This window comes from Coloeus monedula (genome assembly GCF_965178545.1).
Source record: "Coloeus monedula genome assembly, chromosome: 1".
NCBI lineage: Eukaryota > Metazoa > Chordata > Aves > Passeriformes > Corvidae > Coloeus > Coloeus monedula.
In genome coordinates this window covers 136,569,603-136,589,477 of record NC_138781.1, presented here as the reverse complement: position 1 = coordinate 136,589,477, position 19,875 = coordinate 136,569,603, and the positions used below count along the sequence as shown (strand labels likewise).

General features: G+C 40.7%; 1 protein-coding gene across 1 annotated transcript in view; it reads right to left on the bottom strand.

Moving 5' to 3' along the window:
* The window catches only part of CPQ (carboxypeptidase Q), a 147,796-nt gene extending 128,796 nt beyond the window's left edge, over positions 1-19,000 (bottom strand). Inside the window, exons 1-2 of the mRNA XM_082297244.1 lie at positions 18,978-19,000; positions 658-1,115 (exon numbers count right to left, since the gene is read on the bottom strand). Of these exons, the coding sequence (XP_082153370.1) occupies positions 658-1,084 (427 nt within the window). The 5' untranslated portion in view covers positions 1,085-1,115; positions 18,978-19,000. The remainder of the gene's footprint in view (positions 1-657; positions 1,116-18,977) is intronic.
* Positions 19,001-19,875: the final 875 nt, after the last annotated feature.

Sequence of the window (19,875 nt, the reverse complement as noted above, 5' to 3'; positions counted from 1 at the left end):
AAAGAGCAGAATCTTGTTGAGCGCAGCTCATGGTTATTCTTGCTCCTGAGTAACATATCACACGTGATCATCTAAAAGGCAACACACAGTTCAGTAACAGGTAAGTGACAAAGTGAGCATGTAAGCAGTGTCACCAGGTAAGTTTCAAGGTGAACATGAGACAGGGAAGGAAAGGACACACAGATACCAACTGCCATGTTTAGCAAGGGACTTGAACACTCCAAGCTCAGCTCCTTTTCCTGCTGTCTTTTTTTTTGCTGGAGTTAAGGGCTAAGCTTGGCAAGATAGGGCAGCTGAAGAAAAGGAGAAATCATGTGTCAACTTGACACCCCATGGAGAACTTCTTTCCTGCTAACCACAACGGAGCACCAGAATCTGCAATGAGGTTCAGCAGTGTTCAACAAAACAGTATAAACTTAATGGAAAATTCAGGAATCAACTCTAATTTTACAAGCCTGTTCAACCAAACAGTATTAATATAAACTGCATCAGTCACAACCACACCATATAGAAAAATCCCAGGAGAACAGCACCTTGTTTTGCAGAACTATTACAGCAAGAAGAAAACCAGTCTGATGACTGAGAGAAGTTATTGGGGGTACAATACAGTTTGGTGTCAAAAAGCAAGTAATACGTAATTCCAAAAGGAAGAGTTACCTTCTGGAGGAGTTGCAATACTGTTCCCAAGTCCCAAAATAGCAATGCTGTGATTCCTTGGTTCCAGCATCACTGCAAACTCTTCTCCTCTTTCCCAGTGTGGTACTTTCACAGGCTCCAGATGCACATTTTCCAGCCCATCTTTCTGCAGGGCACTGAACATATATTTGATGGCTGCCTCTAAGTTTTTTGAACCACTGAGTCTAGGTCCTATGGTGTCAGCAAAAACTGCTAATCTTTCATAGGATCTGTTCTGAGCCTTTCCATGAACAGCAAGATCAATAATAGCCTTAGCAATATTAGTATAGCCAGCTATCTCATTTTTAATGTCTTCAAATGACTTCAGGGAACTGCCATATCTTCTCAAAGATTTCCCAGTATAGTGGTGTAACAAATTCATGAGAAATATTAAGAATAAGTACTTCATTTTTCTCTCTTTCTTCTTTTCCACAGATGGCCTGTTGGAGAGGCAAAAAGAAAGAAAAAGCAAGTTTAAAAAATCATACACCTATCAGCAATACTTTTTGCTATTGGGATTGGCAGACAGAAATGAAATGAAAAGAAATTAGTTTTTCATGCAAATGCTTTGATCAGAACTAGCAGGAAAGTAAACTCAAGTTGAAGACAGAGTTATTGAAAGCAAATGAAAAAGATACTTAGGCCACTGGACACAATCTTTGTTGCAGTCTTTAGAAATATCCTTGGAATGCTGCATCTCTTTAAATAAACACATTCTTCAATGAATCAAAACCCAGGGCTGCTCCCATGCAGGAGGAGTTTTGTATCTCCTTTCTGTTAGGAGCAGGACTTTTCAGAAGTGCCAAATCAAATGTCTTTACCCAAAATATTCAGAGAAAAGCTTTTCTTAAAACTATTCATGAATAAAAAGTTCTTCTTAATCTCCATCTTCATAATCAGGAAAGTACTTTTTATTTTACTAAAAAGATGTAAGAGCGATTTAGATCCAATGCCTCCTGTGTAGTGGTTTTGGCTAAGTTAGAGACAATTTTCTGCTTTGTAAGTGGTACAGTGCTGTGTTTTGGATTTAATATGAGAATAATGTTGATAACATGCTGATGTTTTGGTTGTTGCTGAGTAGTGCTTACCCTAAATCAAGGACTTTCCAGTGTCTCATGCTCTGCCAGTGAGGAACTGCACAAGAAGCTGTGAGGGAGCACAGCCAGGACAACTGACCCACACTGGCCAAAAGGATATTCCATACTAAATTCAGTACACAAACTGTGGGAGTTGAGTGGAAGGGGCTGATCACTTCTCAGGGAAAGGCTGATCAGCAGGTGATGAGCAATTGTATTGTGCATCACTTGTTTTTCTTGGGTTTTATTTATTTTTTATAATTATAATCATTATTATTGTAAGACTCTACTTCTTTCCATCTACTAAACTGTTCTAACCTGAACCCATACGTTTTTGTACCTCTTCTTCTGTGTCTTCTCCTTATATCACTGAGAGGTGGGAGGGGGAAGGGAGTGTGTGTCTGCATGACACTTAGTTATCATCTGGGGTTAAACCATGCCAGAATATTAACAAGCTTTCTTTGGATCCTCTTCCATCTTTCAGGGCTTTATTCCACAGGACTTATATCAAGCAAATCTTCAAAGAGGTCAAAGTCTTCTCTCATGAAGTTCAGTGCTGTGATCTTGCTTTTTGACCTGCTCCTTGGATCCTGAACTCCATTATCTCATGTCACTGTAGCCAAGGCTGCCTTTGACCTTCATACCACAACCAGCCCTTCTTTGCTTTATGAAGTCCACCATAGCACCTCTCTTTGCTGGCTTCTCTATAACCTGTGTCAGGCACCTCCTGGATTGCTTATAACCTGTGATGACCCTCCAGCAGATATTGGGATGGTTAAAGTACACCATGAGCAACAGGGCCTGTGAATGAGAAGCTACTTCTAGCAGTTAAGGCCTCATCTACTTATTCTTCCTGCTCAGGTGCCTTATAACACACAGCTGCTACAGTCAACCATACGGATCTGCTCTTTAATCCTTATCCACAGGTCCTCTGTTGGCTCATCATCCATCCCCAGGCAGAACTCCAAGCACTACAGCTGTCCTCTCACATAACAGGCAACTCCAGCTCCTCTTCTTTCCAGTCTGTCCTTCCTAAAGGGCATCTATCCATCCACTGCAGCATTTCAGTCATGTGAGCTATCCCTCCATGATCCCAACAAGATCACAGCCCTGCAACTGAGCACAGACCTCTAACTTCTTGATTTATTCCCCATGTTCAAAATCTTACTGTACAGGCACTTAGAAGCATAGGTTTGTCAACAGAAACAAAAGAGGCAACCCACAATATTTATGAGAGCTTCTGATCAGCTCCCAAAAAGCAGGGATAACCCACCAGGCATGCACCCATAAGATGCCATCTGAAACGCTGGCTGTGCAGTGCAGAAATAAGACACAGAAAGAGTCAAAGTACTAACCATATTTCTGGGATCCATAAACCACCAGAATTCAGAAACAAACAAATAAACAAAAACACCCCAACACCCACAAAAACCACTCACACAATCATTTTGGAGTCACCAAGCCTAGCTCGTATGATAACCAACACAAGCTGCCAGCCTTTCATAGGCCTTTATGGGTCTCTTCACAAACAGCAATTTAAACAATAGCTTTAGCAATATAAGAATACTAAGCTATTCTCCTTAACTATTCAAATGTCGCCTAAGCTTGAGATCAAGGAAGTAGTAAGTTCTTCACAGTGAAGCATAATTTTCACAAAACAACAAAAATCATCTATGATTTCATCTGTGAATGATGAATCTATCACAGAGATTTCAGCTCTCTCTTTGAGATAGACAGGGCAAAGGTCTCACACAACCAGGAGCAGAAGACTCGGGTTAGCTCAGGACACTGCCTGAGAACTGCAAAATGCCTTTTATAGTCTGAGTTACTGTTTATTTGTGGTTATACTACACAGAAGGTTATTAGTGTATTTTTATTGCGATGCTCTGCACTTTCTCCATGTACTTTGCCTTTGGACCAGTTAATTACATGCTCATAGATCATGCTCTACATCATCTTGTAGAGACATCAGTAATTTTCTCAGGATGACCATGCTCAGTCCCTGATTTTTGCCAAATTCATCAATGCACACAAAAAGTAAGCAAGATAATGGATAAGTGCTGAATGGAGTTAGACAACAACTTTGTAGACTTAGTTGCAAAAACTTAAGGTTTGGGGTTTTGTTTGTTTAAGGGCTTGCAAAATCTACCAGAAAAAGCTGATACACTTAGTTGTTACACAAGAAAACATAGTGGGATTGTTTAACTAGCACTGGCCACCTCAAAAAGCCCCCAGCTACCAACTTCATGCATTTTTTTCAACAGAGAAATGCAACTGCAGTTATCACATTTCCCTTAACTAAGAAATGCTTTCTTTGTTCTTCCTAGCCTCATTAAAAACCAGCAGGATCCTCATTCCAAAGTCTGCCCCAGAGGACATGCATTTAAGAGATACACTTCTTTCAGGAATTTCCCACTGAACACGGAGAACAGACATGTTTCCACAACTTCTGTGAATCTAACATGCTTCTGCGTTACACAGCACTTCACTGCCTGCCAATGCATTGTAAGAGGAACATAACTGAATTCAAACCCTGGTCAAGAACACAAAAATAGGAATGTCATTTATTGTGCTTTCCTTGAATACTCCAGCATAATCTGTTCAAAAGCAGCTATCTGAAATATTTCCCTGCTGGGTAAAATAACATTATACTCAAACTGCAATGCAGGAATCACTGCACTGCTAGTCCAGGGAAAGAACCACATCTGTTTTCCCAGTCTTTGGAACTTTATCACCCCAGTGAATCATCTAGCAAAGGAGATTACTTATTTTTCCACATCTAACTAGTTAAGATTCAGCAAATGAGCCTCACAGTGCCAGCCAAATTAATAAAAAATAACAGGACAGTCAAAGTTGTTCACTGCGTTTAATTGTTCATGAAGCAGAAAGAGGTCATCCAGCCATGGTAGTACCTGGATCCATAGAGAAGGAAGGGAATGCTTTGAATATAGTTCACAGAAAGAGATTTTTTTCCTGCCAAATCCTACCAGAACATTTAAAAGGGAATGTCTGGAGTGAGGAAGACCAAGTGAGGTAGCACTTAAAACAAACTGTACATATATAAATCCATGGGGCCTCATGGGTTGCACCCACAAATATTGAGGATCAGATGTCATTATGAGGCCACTCTCATTTATTTAGGTCATGTCTTGCACTATCTTTGAGAAGTGCAAGAAATAAGATGTAGGGAACTACAGACCAGTCATCCTAACATCAGGCTCTGGCAAGTGCACAGGAGAAAAATCCTGGAAATTATTTCCATACATATGAAGGACAAGGTGACCCAGAATAGTTAGCATGGATTTACAAAGGCGAAATTGCATAAGCAACATGATGCCCTTTCAAGACAAAATTGCTGGCTTGGTAGATGAGGAGAGAGCAGTGGATTTGTTTCCCTTTACATTAGTAAGGCAGTTGACAGTCTGCCTAGAAGTCTCAGGGAAGCTGATGAAGTATAGGCTAAACGAGCAGACAGTGTGGTGGACTGAAAATCAACTGAACAACGAAGTTCAGAGGATTTTGACTATTTGTGTGACATCTAGTTGGCAGATGGCAGCTAGTGGTGATCCCTAAAAGTTCACACCTGGTCCAGAGCTGTTATAAATCTCCATTAGAAATCTGGATGCTTGGACAGAGTGCAGCCTCAGATGATGGGAAGGTTGGGAGGAGTGGCTGTGTACACGCTGGTTACATGAGGAGGCAAGCGGGCAGGAACTTTATGAAGTTCAACAAGTCCTGCATCTGGGGAAGACTAACCCTTATGCACTAAGACAAGCTGGGGACAGCCAGCTGGAAAGGTGTTGGCAGAGAATGAGCCAGCAAAACCTCATGTTGGCAAAGACCAACAGCCTGATGGGCTGGACATGAAGGAGGGTAGCCAGCAGGTGGAGGGACGTGATCTTTCCCCTCTAGTCAGCACTAGTGAAGCCACACCTGGATTATTTCTTCATTTCTGGGCTTCCCAGTATGAGAGAGATGTGGACATGCTGGAGAGTGCAACAAAGGGCCACAAAGATGATTAACTGACTGGAGTATCTGTCCCATGAGGAGAGGCTGAGAGAGCTGTGACTGTTCAGTCTGGAGAAGAAAAGATTCTTCTCCAGAAGGAGGAGGGATTCATCAGTGGGTATAAACACCTGATGGGAGGGAACAAAGAAGACAGAGCCAGGCTCTTTCCAAGGGTGCCCACCAACTGAACAAGAGTCAATGGAAACAAACTGGAATATATGAAATTCCATCTGAACACAAGAATGTGTTTTTTTTGGTTTTTTTTTTTTCCAGTGAGGGTGGTCAAACACTGGAAGAGGTTGCCCAGAGAGGTTGTAAAGTGTCCATACAGGAACATATTCCAAACCTATCTAGGCATGGGCCTGGACAACCTGCTGCAGCTGACCCTGCTTAAAAAGGCAGTGTGGACTAGAGTTCAAAAGATGTCTTTCAAACTATATCTGTGATTCAGAATATGAAAGGACACCAGAGACACAAACTGAAAGGCTTTTTAAAAATCAAGGAAGAAAGGTTCTAGGTATGTAGAAGAAAAAGAGAAATTAAAGGCAGAAAGTAAGTCTTTTCCAGCCAAATTAGTATGAAAGAGAATGAAATGTACAGCACAATGCTGTGCAGGTTGTGCAGAGGCTGTCAGAAGGCACATTTATTAGTAGTTACTAGTAGGATGCTCCTACCTATTGTCTGGCCAATTTGTCTGTACCTAACTGCTGTGTTTGATGCTAAAGGCCAATCTCATCGGGATCTTCATCTCTTAATGATGCCCTTACAGAGAAGAGGAGCACACCCAATCTTTCACCAGGCTAACTGGTGTTTCCACCATTAAAATCATTACAATATAAATTACTTAAATGTTACAGACGGAAAAGAATAAGAGAAAGAGGACAAAAGAATCTTTCAGATGAGAACACTGTCTACAGCAATCAGATAACAGAAAGAGGAGCAGAGGGCATAAAAATAGGATAAACAAAGCTAGAGCAGTGCTTCTTCTCCAGTGTGGCAAAGTTTTCCCAAAATCCCAGCTGAAAATACAGACAAAAGCATACAGAGAGTCACAGGAGTCATGGTTATGGGAAATGAGGAATGAAAACAATAAATTGAGGCTATTAACCACTTAATTGCTAGAGATCTGCTATATCTGCAGAGTATCTATCAGTTTCCTAACTACCACTTGATTTTCCTTCAGGGAATATGTAAGAAATCTTGAAATCACACTGTGGTTTTGATGACATGAGAATAGACTGAAAAGCCCCAGGGTAACAAACTAACATGCTGCAGAGTGATGTCTGATACATTTAATAGCACTGGAAAAAAGTTTGTTGTGACAGCTGTGGAGTAGGATGGCTGGAAGGCTAGGTGAACTTGCAAAATGAGGAGGAGATTTCTGCCTAAAAATAAAGTCATAGACTTGTTCCATCACTTATAGAGATAAGGAGGAGGGGTGGATGGGATGGGAGTGGAGGGGGGAAGACAAGTTTTATGATCTTGAAGAGTGAAGCAGAAAAGCAGACATTCCTCAAAGACCGCTTTTCCAGAATTGTCATAATTCCTCCGGGAGAACATTTAATCAGTTGGAAAATCTTGGGTTTGGGAACACACACAGCTGAAGCTATCACTTACATTACAAAGTCCTTAAAATTAACCTTTTGACATGTGAACCTAAAGTAAAGAGGAGTACAACACAACATGGATATAAGGCTTTGGATAATCTTATTACTTGGATCAAAAAGTCTAAAATACCAAAGGAAACACCTGAGCTGTTTTATTTTTACTAACTTCAGAAGAACTATTTTTATTTGCTACAACTGAAGACACATACTGAAATCCTTGAAAAGGTAAGTGTGATCTATGACCATACAGGCTCTAGTAGTGGTATTGACTTATGCAGACAGAACAGGAAATGAAAAGTTTTAAGAACTCTAAAGATTAAGATTGAGAAAGTCCAAACATTCCAAGACACATTGCAGTCATAGCTCCTCATTTGGCAGAAGTTCATTCCTTATTTGTAGTCAGTATGGGGGAAGTACTACAGCTTAACATAGAAAGGAAGCAGCAAAAGGAGCCACTCTTACGTCTTTCTTCACCTCCAAGCCTCAGAATAGTCACAGGCTACCTTGATATATTCTTATTCAGTAGCTGCTGCTAAAATGGATGGCAAAAATTCTGAACAATCACACCATAATCCATGTGCAGAGTACTGTATCAGCAAAGCTACAAAAATGATCAGTCAGCTACTTCTCTAAGAAGTAGTGTGGCCCAGACAAAAATTAAGTTAAGAATAACAAAAAAAACCCCATAGTCACTGAACAATGCCTCAGCCACACAGCAGCTGATATTATTCTTCTTAATAAGCATGGAAAATACAGTTCTCAAAAGGGAGTACATTATCTTTTCAGAGGCAAAAGAAAGGAATTCAGTGGGATTTTTAGATGAGAACTCAACAGAAATACTTAATGAATGGAAGGCAGTTAGGAAACGATACCAAAATGCAGTATTGTTCATATTACATTAAACGCCAAAATACATAGCTAAAGCCAGCTGATGGTGTTGAAAGACAGCTGAGGGGAGGGAGGGGGGGAATTATTTTGGACAATTAAATCAACACATACAAGAATAGGGCTACAATTATACTACCTGGTATTCTTACGCTCAACTTCGTTCAAATCCACAACTATTCCCCTAGTGTAAAAAGCAAGACAGCTATCTTGTATCTTTACTCAAAATTCATAGATTACTGAGGCAAACTCTTCAGAATTGTATATTTTTTTCAGCCTTTCCTACAGGTGAAAAGCGCTCCCTTTTTAATGAAGCAACATAACCACTGAAATCTTCTCTTACAACCTCTTCTGTACTTATGGTTTAAACAACACTTAAACTTCTTTCACCCAAAATTCTAAACGGAGTTTCTTTTTGTAAACATGTTTAACAAGACGTCTTATATCCTGTATTAAGTTAAATCATTCCACAAATTTGATGTCAAATATTTTCTGAGTTTTTATTGAAAGACTAGCAAGACTACACCCAGCCAAATGATGAAACCTATCTTCCTACCAGGAGGAAGCCTATGACAGAAGGTATGAGCCATGAGCAAATGATCAATCCACACCTCTGGATAGCAAAAGCTGCTAAAATTCACGGACAGGCCTTGTAACAGGAGCAAACCAAGTTTTGTTAGCAACAGTCAGTACAGGGCTGTTACTGTCAAAAGTTGGCCTGCCACTCCTGTGAAAGCCAAAAGGAATCCCACTGCCATGCATCTGGCACTCGCAGGCACTTCTTGGTGCGCCTCCAAGCAGCGTTCCAGCAGAAGGCTGTTCAGTCCTCCAGAACACGTGTATGCTCTAGATTTTGGCCAGAAAATACAAATACTTTGAGCTGCTCTTTCCAACAATTAAATCTCAGTTTTAAAGGCAACTACATGTTACACTGATAAGGGTCACAATATTTGCCAAAACGAACCACCAAACCAAGCAACCTTAGTTACTAATTATGTAATGCATAACAGGAGTGCAACAGACCAACTTTTCTAATGAATTTTAGCAAAAATTACACCACATATTTGCAGCTACACATATATCACTCCAGAATTAGAAATTTATAAGTTAAATTCTTAGCATTTTCATATATGACAAGAATAATACGCCTCTACGACCACACATCTACAAAGCACTTTTTGCTTTGTATATGGAATAAAATCTTTCATTTTAAGTCAACAAATTCAGAGAAAAGTTATGCACATTAAACACTTCAAAGAAAAAGACCAAAAAAGGGCAATACCAACATTTTCAAAACTATTCAACGATTTTAGCTATTTTACTCCATACATCTACAAACCCAGTGTACAGACTATAAGTAGCACCATAATTCCAAATTAAGTCAATAATCATTGATTATTGCTGAATATAAGATATTTAAGAATATTAATAAAAAAAATTTCCAGATTAAAATAACTGTAACTTTTAAAAATATCTTTTTCATTTATCAGGTTTTTTCATACAGTCTTTCTCTACAGTCACAAGAAAATATAAGTTCCTCATACTGCTACAGTAAATAATTAAGTGGTTTTGCGAAGCTGAGAAATCTGGTCAACATATTGCAAGACTTGCTAAGAACTTGTATTTTAGTCTTTCCCCTCCTTATTGTAGGATACACCCACTGAATCTTCCCTTTCCAGAGCAACAAAGGATGAATTTGTAAATACAACTACATGAAAAAGAGCAGGATCAAGAATTTCTCATTACAATTGACAGAAAAGCTATCTTTATGATGCACACATTTCTTTACTTATATTAAGTGTGGGAAAGGATATTCCTTTCAATGAGATATATTATGAAGTATGTCATTTATGATTTCATCATGTTCACTGGAGTATAATAGTGGTACTCAAATATCACACTGTATTCCAACACATCAACATCAGAAACAAGTTGCTACAGCTCAGTGGCAATGTACAACTGAGGCCACCATCCAACTGAATGCACTGAAATGTGGAAAAAAAAAATTAAAAAGCTTAAATGTAACAGACTGCTAGTAAGACAAATACACTTTACTTAAAGAGCTTGAGAGAAATCTGGGTTTTGGCCAATTTTGAGAAATAAATTAGCAAAACCAGACCTCCTCCTGATGTGGAAGAAAGCTCCAACATCACTTTTTCATCAAAGCTACTCCCCAGCGCATCACACATTGGATCATGGAGCACTACACTTACCATGCATAAGGCAGTTCTCATTCTGTATTTAACTTCTGATTACTTTTTATTGCTATTTAAAAGACAAAAATTATCAAACCATTTTGCTATTGCAGGATAAAAAAAGTCAGCTGTGACAACAGACATATATCAGTACTAATTTTTAATTTTCTTTTTTTATTTTGACCAGTGTTCAACACGTCCCTGTTATCATGAGGGTCTCCAGGGCTACCCACTGCATAGACACGCTGAGAGAAACAGGCCTTACAACTACAGACAAAATGAACAAATAATTGGAAGAGGAGGGACCCAGAAGGGACATCTCCAAGTGCTTCAGTTGCCCCACCAAAGACATCAGCATAACCACTCAGCCCCTCTCTTCTGACACTACCAAGAGTAGATGATCAAAAGCTTGCTGCAGTGAAGCAAATGGTCATGTCACAAAACATCAACTGGCAATCAAAGTGAAAAAAGAAAAAACAAACAAACAAACAAACCCAAACCAAAACCCAATAAAAATCACAAATAACCCCCTCCCCCAAAATATACCATAAACACACTAATTATATAGAGAGGACAGTGACAGAATGTGATCAACCCTCTCTCTGCAAATGTTAAGGCATCTCCCTGATTTTGCACTGACACAATTCTGATACTGCACCTGAACAATAATACTCAGAGATTAGATTATGCCAAGAAAGTATGGGAGGAAACAAAACAGACAGGAGTTTCCTCCTAGATATTAAATACTTCTGCACAGTTCAGATTGCATAAGGTAAAGAGAACACACAGGTGCCAGCTCCCAAACTCCAAAGAAGTTTTTACCTACCTTTGAGAAAACCAACTCATCGGCACTCCTAAGAACACACCGGGTCAGGTAAATGACTGCACCTGAGCTCAGGAAACACACAAAGACTTCAGCCAAACAGAGCCCAGAGAGCCCACAGCTTCACTTCCATACCCCCATTGCTCCTCCAACCCTTCTGCTATTGCAGGCGATGGCCACAAACTCCTCCACAGCTTTGGGAACATGGCCTTAAACTGTTTCTAGTCACAAGACCAACCACTGAGAAGACAAAAGCTTGAAGAAACAAAGTACTTGGAGCACTCTACTTTGATTTAGCTATAAATGTTGATTTTCAAGCCCACACATTTGCCCAGTCATAACTGCATAAAATACAGAGGGCTTTATCTACAGCATGAATAAAGCAACTATCAAACGTTTGGGACTCTGGTGTTACTACTGTGAGTTAAAAATGGAGCCTCTGCATCCTTCAGTAAATCCAGATGTTGAAAATGTCAGTCTCTTGATTAATTAAAAGTAATTCCAAGTTAAAATGGAACTGGTATTGGAGGATCCCTTACACTTGGTTTTGATTTTATCACATACAACAGCTTGCAAGCACAGGCAACTGATGAAACCAGAGTTCACATGAGGTTACTGATGCTCCTTCATTCAAAAGCATCTTTGACTTCTAAATGAAGTGCTGATCCTTTCAGGATGATGATTTCACCACATGTGACTAAACTTATGTTTTGGTCCTGCTCCCCTATGACAACTTCCCAGTTATCCCCTGAAACAGATCTGACAGCAACAATAACCCCACACCCTTTAATCCATGTTTATCAACAAGTCCTACTTGTTGAGTACAAAGTACTTAGATATAAACACCTGGAGGGAAGGCAAGGTCAGCAAGCAGCCTACATTTCTCAAGTTTACTATCCTGTTTAATTCCTAGATTAAGGGTTTTTTTTACAGCAGTTACCTTTAGCTTTCAGAAGAGCAGCTGAGTTTACACAGTTACCCACATTTGCAGTGATGCTTGCAGCAAACAGCTCAGGTGTTATCACACCACAGCTGAAAATGTTTTGTAGGGAAAATAGCTGACTCATCCTTCCTATGCCACTTGTCTGTAGGGACAGGAGATGTAAGACAGCATGTTTCAATTTGATAATTTTGGGAGGTAACAATAGACAGGTGCCTACTCTAATTTTTATTTATCCAGTATGCATCTGTTTTTCTAATTTAGAGTTCACATACTGATAAGCTCCCAATAGTTATTTTTATATAAGATTCTTCAAAGGAACTTCCCTATGCTCCCATTCCTGTCTTCAGCTGCTCAACTGGCCTGCATATTGTGGATTTTCAGGAAAGCCACTACAGCATCATAGAATGGTTTGGCTTGGAAGACATGTTCAAGGTCACTCAGTCCAAACCCCCCTGCAACAACCATGGTCAGCTTCAACTAGATCAGGTTGCTCAGAGCCCAACCCAACTTGACCTTGACTGTCTCCAGGCATAGGGCATCTACCACCTCTTTGGACAAGCTGTTCTACTGTTTCATCACCCTCAGTATAAAAAAATTCTCCTTTACTTCTAGTCAAACTCTACTCTCTTTTAGTTTAAAACCATTATACCTTGTCCAATCACAAGATGCCCTGTAAAAATTCTCTCCATATTTCTTGTAAGACTCTTCCATTGCCAGATTTGCCTGAACAGTCCAAAACTGTACAACTACCAAAGAGCCCGGTACAATGCATCTGTGTTGGATACATTGCATTTGGCTATGCCTGGCCTTTTAACAACTGTAGTGTATACCAGAGAGCACTGCAAAGCAAAATATATCTACTGACTTGGGTGGCATCAGTTTCTGGAAACAAACACATCTGCCCTCATTCAGTTACTCTCCGAAGGGCAGCCACAGAGACATTCCTGCTCACTACCACTCTTTCTGCCAGGTTTCTCTTCAGCTGTAAATCCTAAGTCCAAGATGAAGCATGAATCACAAACCCTAGCTGCTGGAGTAATGTATATTAAAGTCAGTGTATGTGTATTTTACCAGCCTGGACTGAGTGGGACACAGATTTGGATCAGTTGTGGTTTAAGTACACCTAGATCCCAGATATGGTCATTCTGCCCTTTAAATTGACATTCACTTGCCCCAGAACCTTGTCCATATGATCAGCAGCTGAGAACCAATCAATGAAAAGCAATTTTGCTTTGTTTGTAGAAATTAATAATAAGCATTAGTACCGGGCAGCTACTGCCAAAGAGAAAATAAAGAGTACTACTCAAAGGAAGACTGGACTGCAGAAGTCCCTGCACTGTGAGGGACAGCTCTGCTCTTTCCACCACTAGTGTCACCCAGGTGAGAATTGTTGACCAAGGGCCACTAGGGTGGCTGGGGTGGAAAACTCTGCAGCAGCTGCAGGTAAAATGGACAAGGGCAGTAACTCAGAGCCTGCATAGAATTTTCTAAGCTTATTCCTGAGACTTTTTTTCAACTGAAAACCCTCTAGAAATTCCTAACACAACAGCCATTTCAAGACAACCAAACTGAACAAGTAATTAAAATCAAGTTGACTTTGTTTTCCTTCTTGGGTATCTCATGATGCATTGCTGAGGCAGAAAATGTCTGCTCTGCATATTTTCAGCAGCACTGAACAGATTACTGAGATTAGTAATGTACTTGTCTGCTTTACCTAGTTGTCATAGGAGAAAATATTAATAGCCCACTGCAGTATACAGAATCAATCTTAATGACTGATCATATGATCAATCTCAAAGAAATTAGTAACTTACAATTCTTTCTGGTTCCAAAGCAATAAAGATTTTCATTAAACTAAAACCCCAAGAAGTGTTTCATAGTCTGCCACAAAAGAGAACTTGTTTTTTGTACAGGAGAACATGACCAAAGAGAGAACTAGAGGATCAGCCCTGTGATTCAGAATAGTATAAATCAACAGAATCAGAAATGCTAATCTCAAAACCTGAGCAGAGTAGAAGGGGAAACCATTTAAGATAAATCAAATTTATCTGGTCTGCAAATGTTACAGATAAAATAGTGGATGCTTTCCCAATGGAGCCCATTGGCTCAGATCGTATTTTAAGACCTCAAAAAAGAACATTTCTTTCTCAAATTACTCTTGGCACATGCATAATTTTATATAAGCCCATTTTGAAACTACTACTAAGCTACTTAAAACACAAAATTACTTTGGACTCACTTGCCTTAGGTAAACTCACAGTCAAGTGCCTCCTCTGAAAAAAAAAACCTAACAAAAAATTAAAGGCACAGTATATCAGTGAACATGTAGCAGATGAAAGCTAGAAATATTGGGAGAGGACAGAAGAGTGGTCTCATTCCCTTTCATACAGAGTGCTCAGTCAAGAAATGTACTATCACTACATTTAAGTAAAAGATCAGTCACCTTAACCAGTAACTTGAGAAAAAGAAAGAAAAAAGCTCAAACACATAGAAAACAGCAGACTTAAACCCAGAACTGTTTTCTCATATCAGTATTGAAACAGGCTTTAAAAGGGTGACAACAACTCTCAGTTGGACAAGATGCTGTGTCTGTGGGGTCACAAATCTGGTTTGGGCAAATCCCGAGTTTGTAGAAACTCGTACTTACATGGTACTGAATGCAAGATGGTCACTCAGGCAAGTTTAAAATAATCTTAGTTGTTTATAACTCCTAAGATGTAAGAAATGTCTATGATAGGTAACCTGACATTAACCTCCTTTTACTACAACATAATGATCAGTGATTTAAAATTTATCTTACCGAATTGAGATAAATTTGACTGATACATTTCCTTTTTTAAAAATGGCATTAGCATTCTTTTAAAGTCAGGTTGTAAGATCACAGGTCTTTTGCCATACCTCTGATTGCAGTGTGTAGTACAGCAAAACATTTTGCCAAAATACATAAATTCTTAGAGGTGTATTTTAATCTATATGTCTATATACTTCTATCTATATACTTCTATCAAGTCTCTCTTGGCAGCAACAGCACCCAAGGGATTTCAACATTTTTCTCTCACCCACTGTGGAGAAAATTCATAGAAGAGACCTAAGTTAATTAGACTCAAAGAGTCTGAGAAAATATTAATATTATTTATACCAGTACAGAAAAAAATAATCCAAGTGAGCCATGTGTCTGAATATTCTCCATTAAATAAAAAAATAGGTAGATAGATAAATAAATAAATTAAAAGCAAATCTCCCACCACTGGTCCACTCTCTCTATCTCAAAATCAGAAATCAAGTCTCTTGTAAGATCAAGGTACCCAAATTATCATTTTTTAAAACTACAGGATAACAAGGCTAACATTTTTCTCAAGCTCACATACAATTGTTTCTTGTACTGTAAAACTGAAACAAAAAAAGAGCAAAGCATTCTTCACAGATTCTGTCAAAAATACTGACTTGATTAAGTAATTGGCATTTAAGAGATTACAAATCCAAGCTAGAAATTCACTACTGCCATCACAGTGAAAATGTAAGTGACTTGGGGTCAACTGAAGAAAGACCTTACATTTATTTTACTACTTTGAGATTATTGCAGACATTTGGTAACAAAAAAGTGAAAGATTACTGCAATACAGTTTTTGACAGATAATATTTCCTGTCGAGACATAACAGAAAGAACTGTAGTGCTTCAAGATTGTAATCGTTTCGTACATTACTACCCACAAAGTACTTCTTTAGGCAAAATATTTCACCCCTGCAGCTGCTACCTCTTAGATGTACTGCCATCCTTCATCTTCATCCTCCCACAATTGGAAAGAAAGGAAGAAATGACAAGGCAAAGTTTTCAGCCTTAAAACAAGAAAGTTTTATACAGTATAGCAGGAATAGATAAAAGAATCCCATGTGCATTATGAGTTTGTGCAATTATATCAATATTATATAAGATATTGTAAGTTGTTTCCTTTTGCAAATTGGCATTAAAGACACGCAGGCATTTGCAAAACCGTGGTATAAAACAAATACGAATTTATATGAGCTTTTGCTAACAGATGCCTCCCAACAGGGGTCAATGCCAGGTTGTTCTTCCCCAGCCCAGATTTGCAATCTGTTCTTATCTGATTCAGTATCTTATTGTTTTGCTGTTCAAAAGAGTGATATGTATTTTAAACACCAAGAAACAAGATCGGGTAAGACTAAGGCTTTGTATGAATCTTTAAAGCTGTGGTGGCTTTGATCCATGTTTATCTGCACAGACTTCATCTGAAAGACAGAAGTTTGGGTAAAGTAAAAGTGATTGCAAGGGACAACAGACAGATGCCATCCAAGACAGGGTGGACATGTCTATGGGAATTAGACAAAATTTACAAGGAAACAAGGGACGTAAGAACTCTCATACACATGACAGGCTTTGTGGGGCTTCTTTGCGGAAATAAGGGTTTGAGATTTTATTAAAAATAATAATCCAACAGAGGGAGCAGCAGACAAGACTGGAAGGTGATTTTAAGGACTGACAGGTAAGTATGAGAAAGACTTCCAATAAAAGCTTTCATCCTTGCAGAAAATTAACCAGAACAGAATCCAGGCCAGCTTTTGTCACCCTAACTTAAATCTTGGGAATTTTCACAAGCTAAAATAGAGAAATACATTAGAGACAGATGAAGATATAAGCAGTTATTCCATTGCCACACAGGGAGTCTGTTCTACAGCCATCCCAAGTGTTGCTTTGCAAGAAGAAACACTCACATACTCCCCTTTAATCAATAGATTACAACAGTGCTACAACAGTTCTAGAGAACTATCTCCAGAAAGAGTAAAAACTAATCTAATTTCGAAGAGAGTGAAAACAACAGAGAGGCAAAATCTCAAAAATTAAGAGATTAGGATTTTGGGTGCCTTTGTGTATGGCACTGTCTGAGCAGGCACTTTTGGTGCTCAGGCAGCACCTGGGAAAGTCAGGTCCTCAAAATATCACAGTTTGAAGGAAGAAATAAGTAATTAATACACAATCAGACTTCTTGTATCTTGAATTTGTTCTCTTGTAGTTCTGAGCACACTTAAAACTTGGCAGATATAACCACTATGTTCAAAAGGTTCCTTCACATTTAATGCTTCCTTAGTCAAATCTGATTCGGCCCACTGAACTTATTTTTTTTCATTTTTTTAATGTTTTTTTTTATATTTTATATACTATTTTTATAATACTTATATCTTTTATGTATTTTAATACTTTCATAAAATACGTATATGCATATTCACATATATAAAAATTGCAAATACATTTTTAATAATGACTCTGTTGTGTACTTTTCCCTTTTGCATCAAACTGGAAAAGGTAATCTATGAAGAATGAAGACATCAAGACAAACCTAATGGGTATTAGTTACCAGAACTTCTTACTCTCAAGCACTACACCACTTTACATGCTGGGACCTCTTCACTATGACACGTGCTGTAAAACATAATTAAATATCTAATGCACCCAGTCTGGTATTTATGGGGTTTATCTGTTTGCAGTGACACAGCTTTCAGTCAGTGACTGCTGTCAACTTTGCTCATTTCAGGATCATGGCAGAGCATCATATCTAGTCTAACATTGACCATCCCCCAAGCACTGTGTGACCACCAACTTTGAGTCCATATTTGTTTTTAAATTAAGAGGAACAAGAGAGTAAGCAAGGATTTCATGTCACAGAATCACAAAATCAATTAGGTTGGAAAACACCTCTGAGATCTTTGCATCCAGTATCTGGCAGAACACCACCACATCAACTAGACCCTGGCACAAAGTGCCATGTCCAGTCTTCCCTTAAACACCTCCAGGGACGGTGACTCCACCACTTCCCTGGGCAGTCCATTCCAATGTTTAATTAGTTTTACTGTGAAATTCCTCCAAACTCCCTGACACATTTTAGACTATGTTCACTTGTCCTCAGGTCACTTGTTACCTGGGAAAAGAGACCAATCCCCACTTGGCTACAACCTCCTTTCACGTAGCTGGAGAGAGTGATAAGGTCCCCATTAGCCTCCTTTTCGCCAGGTAAAACAACCCCAGGTCCCTCAGCAGCTCCTCACAAGACTTGCGCTGCAGACCCTTCATCAGCTCCACTGCCCTCCTCTGGACTCGCTCCAGCACCTCAATGTCTTTCCTGTACTGAGGGGCCCAGAACTGGATGCAGTACTCGATGTGTACCCTGACCAGTGCCGAGTCCAGCGGGACAATCACTGCCTGCTGGCCACATTGTTTCTGACACAGGGCAGGATGCCACTGGCCTTCTTGGCCACCTGGGCTCACTGCTAGCTCGTGGTCAGCCAGCTGTCGACAAGCACCCCCCAGATCCTTTTCCGCTGTGTCACGCGATGGAATGCCCATGCTCCTGAAGTACGACCATGCTGGTGTCAGTCAGTCCTCCAGCAAAGAGCGAACAGTGGATACAGCGAGGTAGCCCCGACCCCCGCTGCCAGGCTGGGGGCTCCAGCGCACCGACACGGGGCAGGGCCGGCAGCACCGCGGCTGCGGCCCAGCGGGCGAAGGCCCCATTTCGGGAGGGGTGAAGTGTGGGGACAGGCAGCACACGTTGCACAGCTCTAAAGCCAGAAAAGGAGCCGGGGTGCCGGGAATGGCGGCCAGGTGCCCCTCCTCCGCAGCCGGAGCTTCCCGAAAAAGCGCTACGGCCCGGCGGAGGGGCGCCGGCAGCCCGAGGGGACTCCCTGTGCGGAGGAGGAGAAGGAGGGAAAGGAGGAGGATGAGGCGGTGGGCAGAGCGGAGCAAACACGCACCTTCGCCGTGCAGATCGGGCGACGGCGCCGGCGCAGCCCTGACCCCCAGCCGGCGGCGGACGGGGGAAGGAGGAGCCGCCACGGGGATGGGAGGGGCCGGGCCGCCGCCCGGGACCCGCCGGTGCTCCCGGCCGTGGCGCCTCGCAGCCCGACCCGAGGCGAGGCGGGCCCGGCCCGGCCGCTGCCGCCCAGCCCCGGGGGCCTGAAAAACATCACCCGCCACCGCCGGGTTTTCCAGGGGGGTGACACCTTCCGTGGGAGCGGCTGTGAGGGTGCTGAGGCACTGGACGAAGCTGCCGCCCGAAGAAGTTGTGGGTGCCCCGTCCCTGGAAATACTCAACGCCGGGTTGGATGGGGCTCTGAGCAACGTGATCTCGTGGAAGGTGTCCTTGCCCGTGGCAGGGGGTTGGAACGAGATAGTTTTTAATTTCTCTTCTAACCCCAACCACTCTATGATGCTGTGATGATTCTAAGATTGCACTTTTATAGGGAACGTGTGATAGTTGTGCAAGGGTACATGGAAAATGGACGAAGCATGAGGAGCCTTTCCTGCTGGCTGCACTGTGGCAGCATCCTTCTGAGTATTTCAGAGCATGGCTATTCTTGCTTGTGTAGTTCATTGATGTTTTCCAGCTGTCTAAGAGGCTTTCCTGCCTTCATGCTCCTGGGAACTGAGGCAGGGCCACTGCTCCTCACATGGTGGCCGCCTGCAGAAGTAACATTACACTCATTTAAATAAAAGTGTGTTTATAAAAATACTTAGGTAAATGAGTGCAATTTCTTCTGCAGATAAGATCTTAAAATACAAACATGGGTCTTAATCTGCAAACACTTGAATTAAAGCTCTCATTTTATTCTGTTTAAGTCAATGGGACTACCCAGGTGCTTAGAGGCAAGG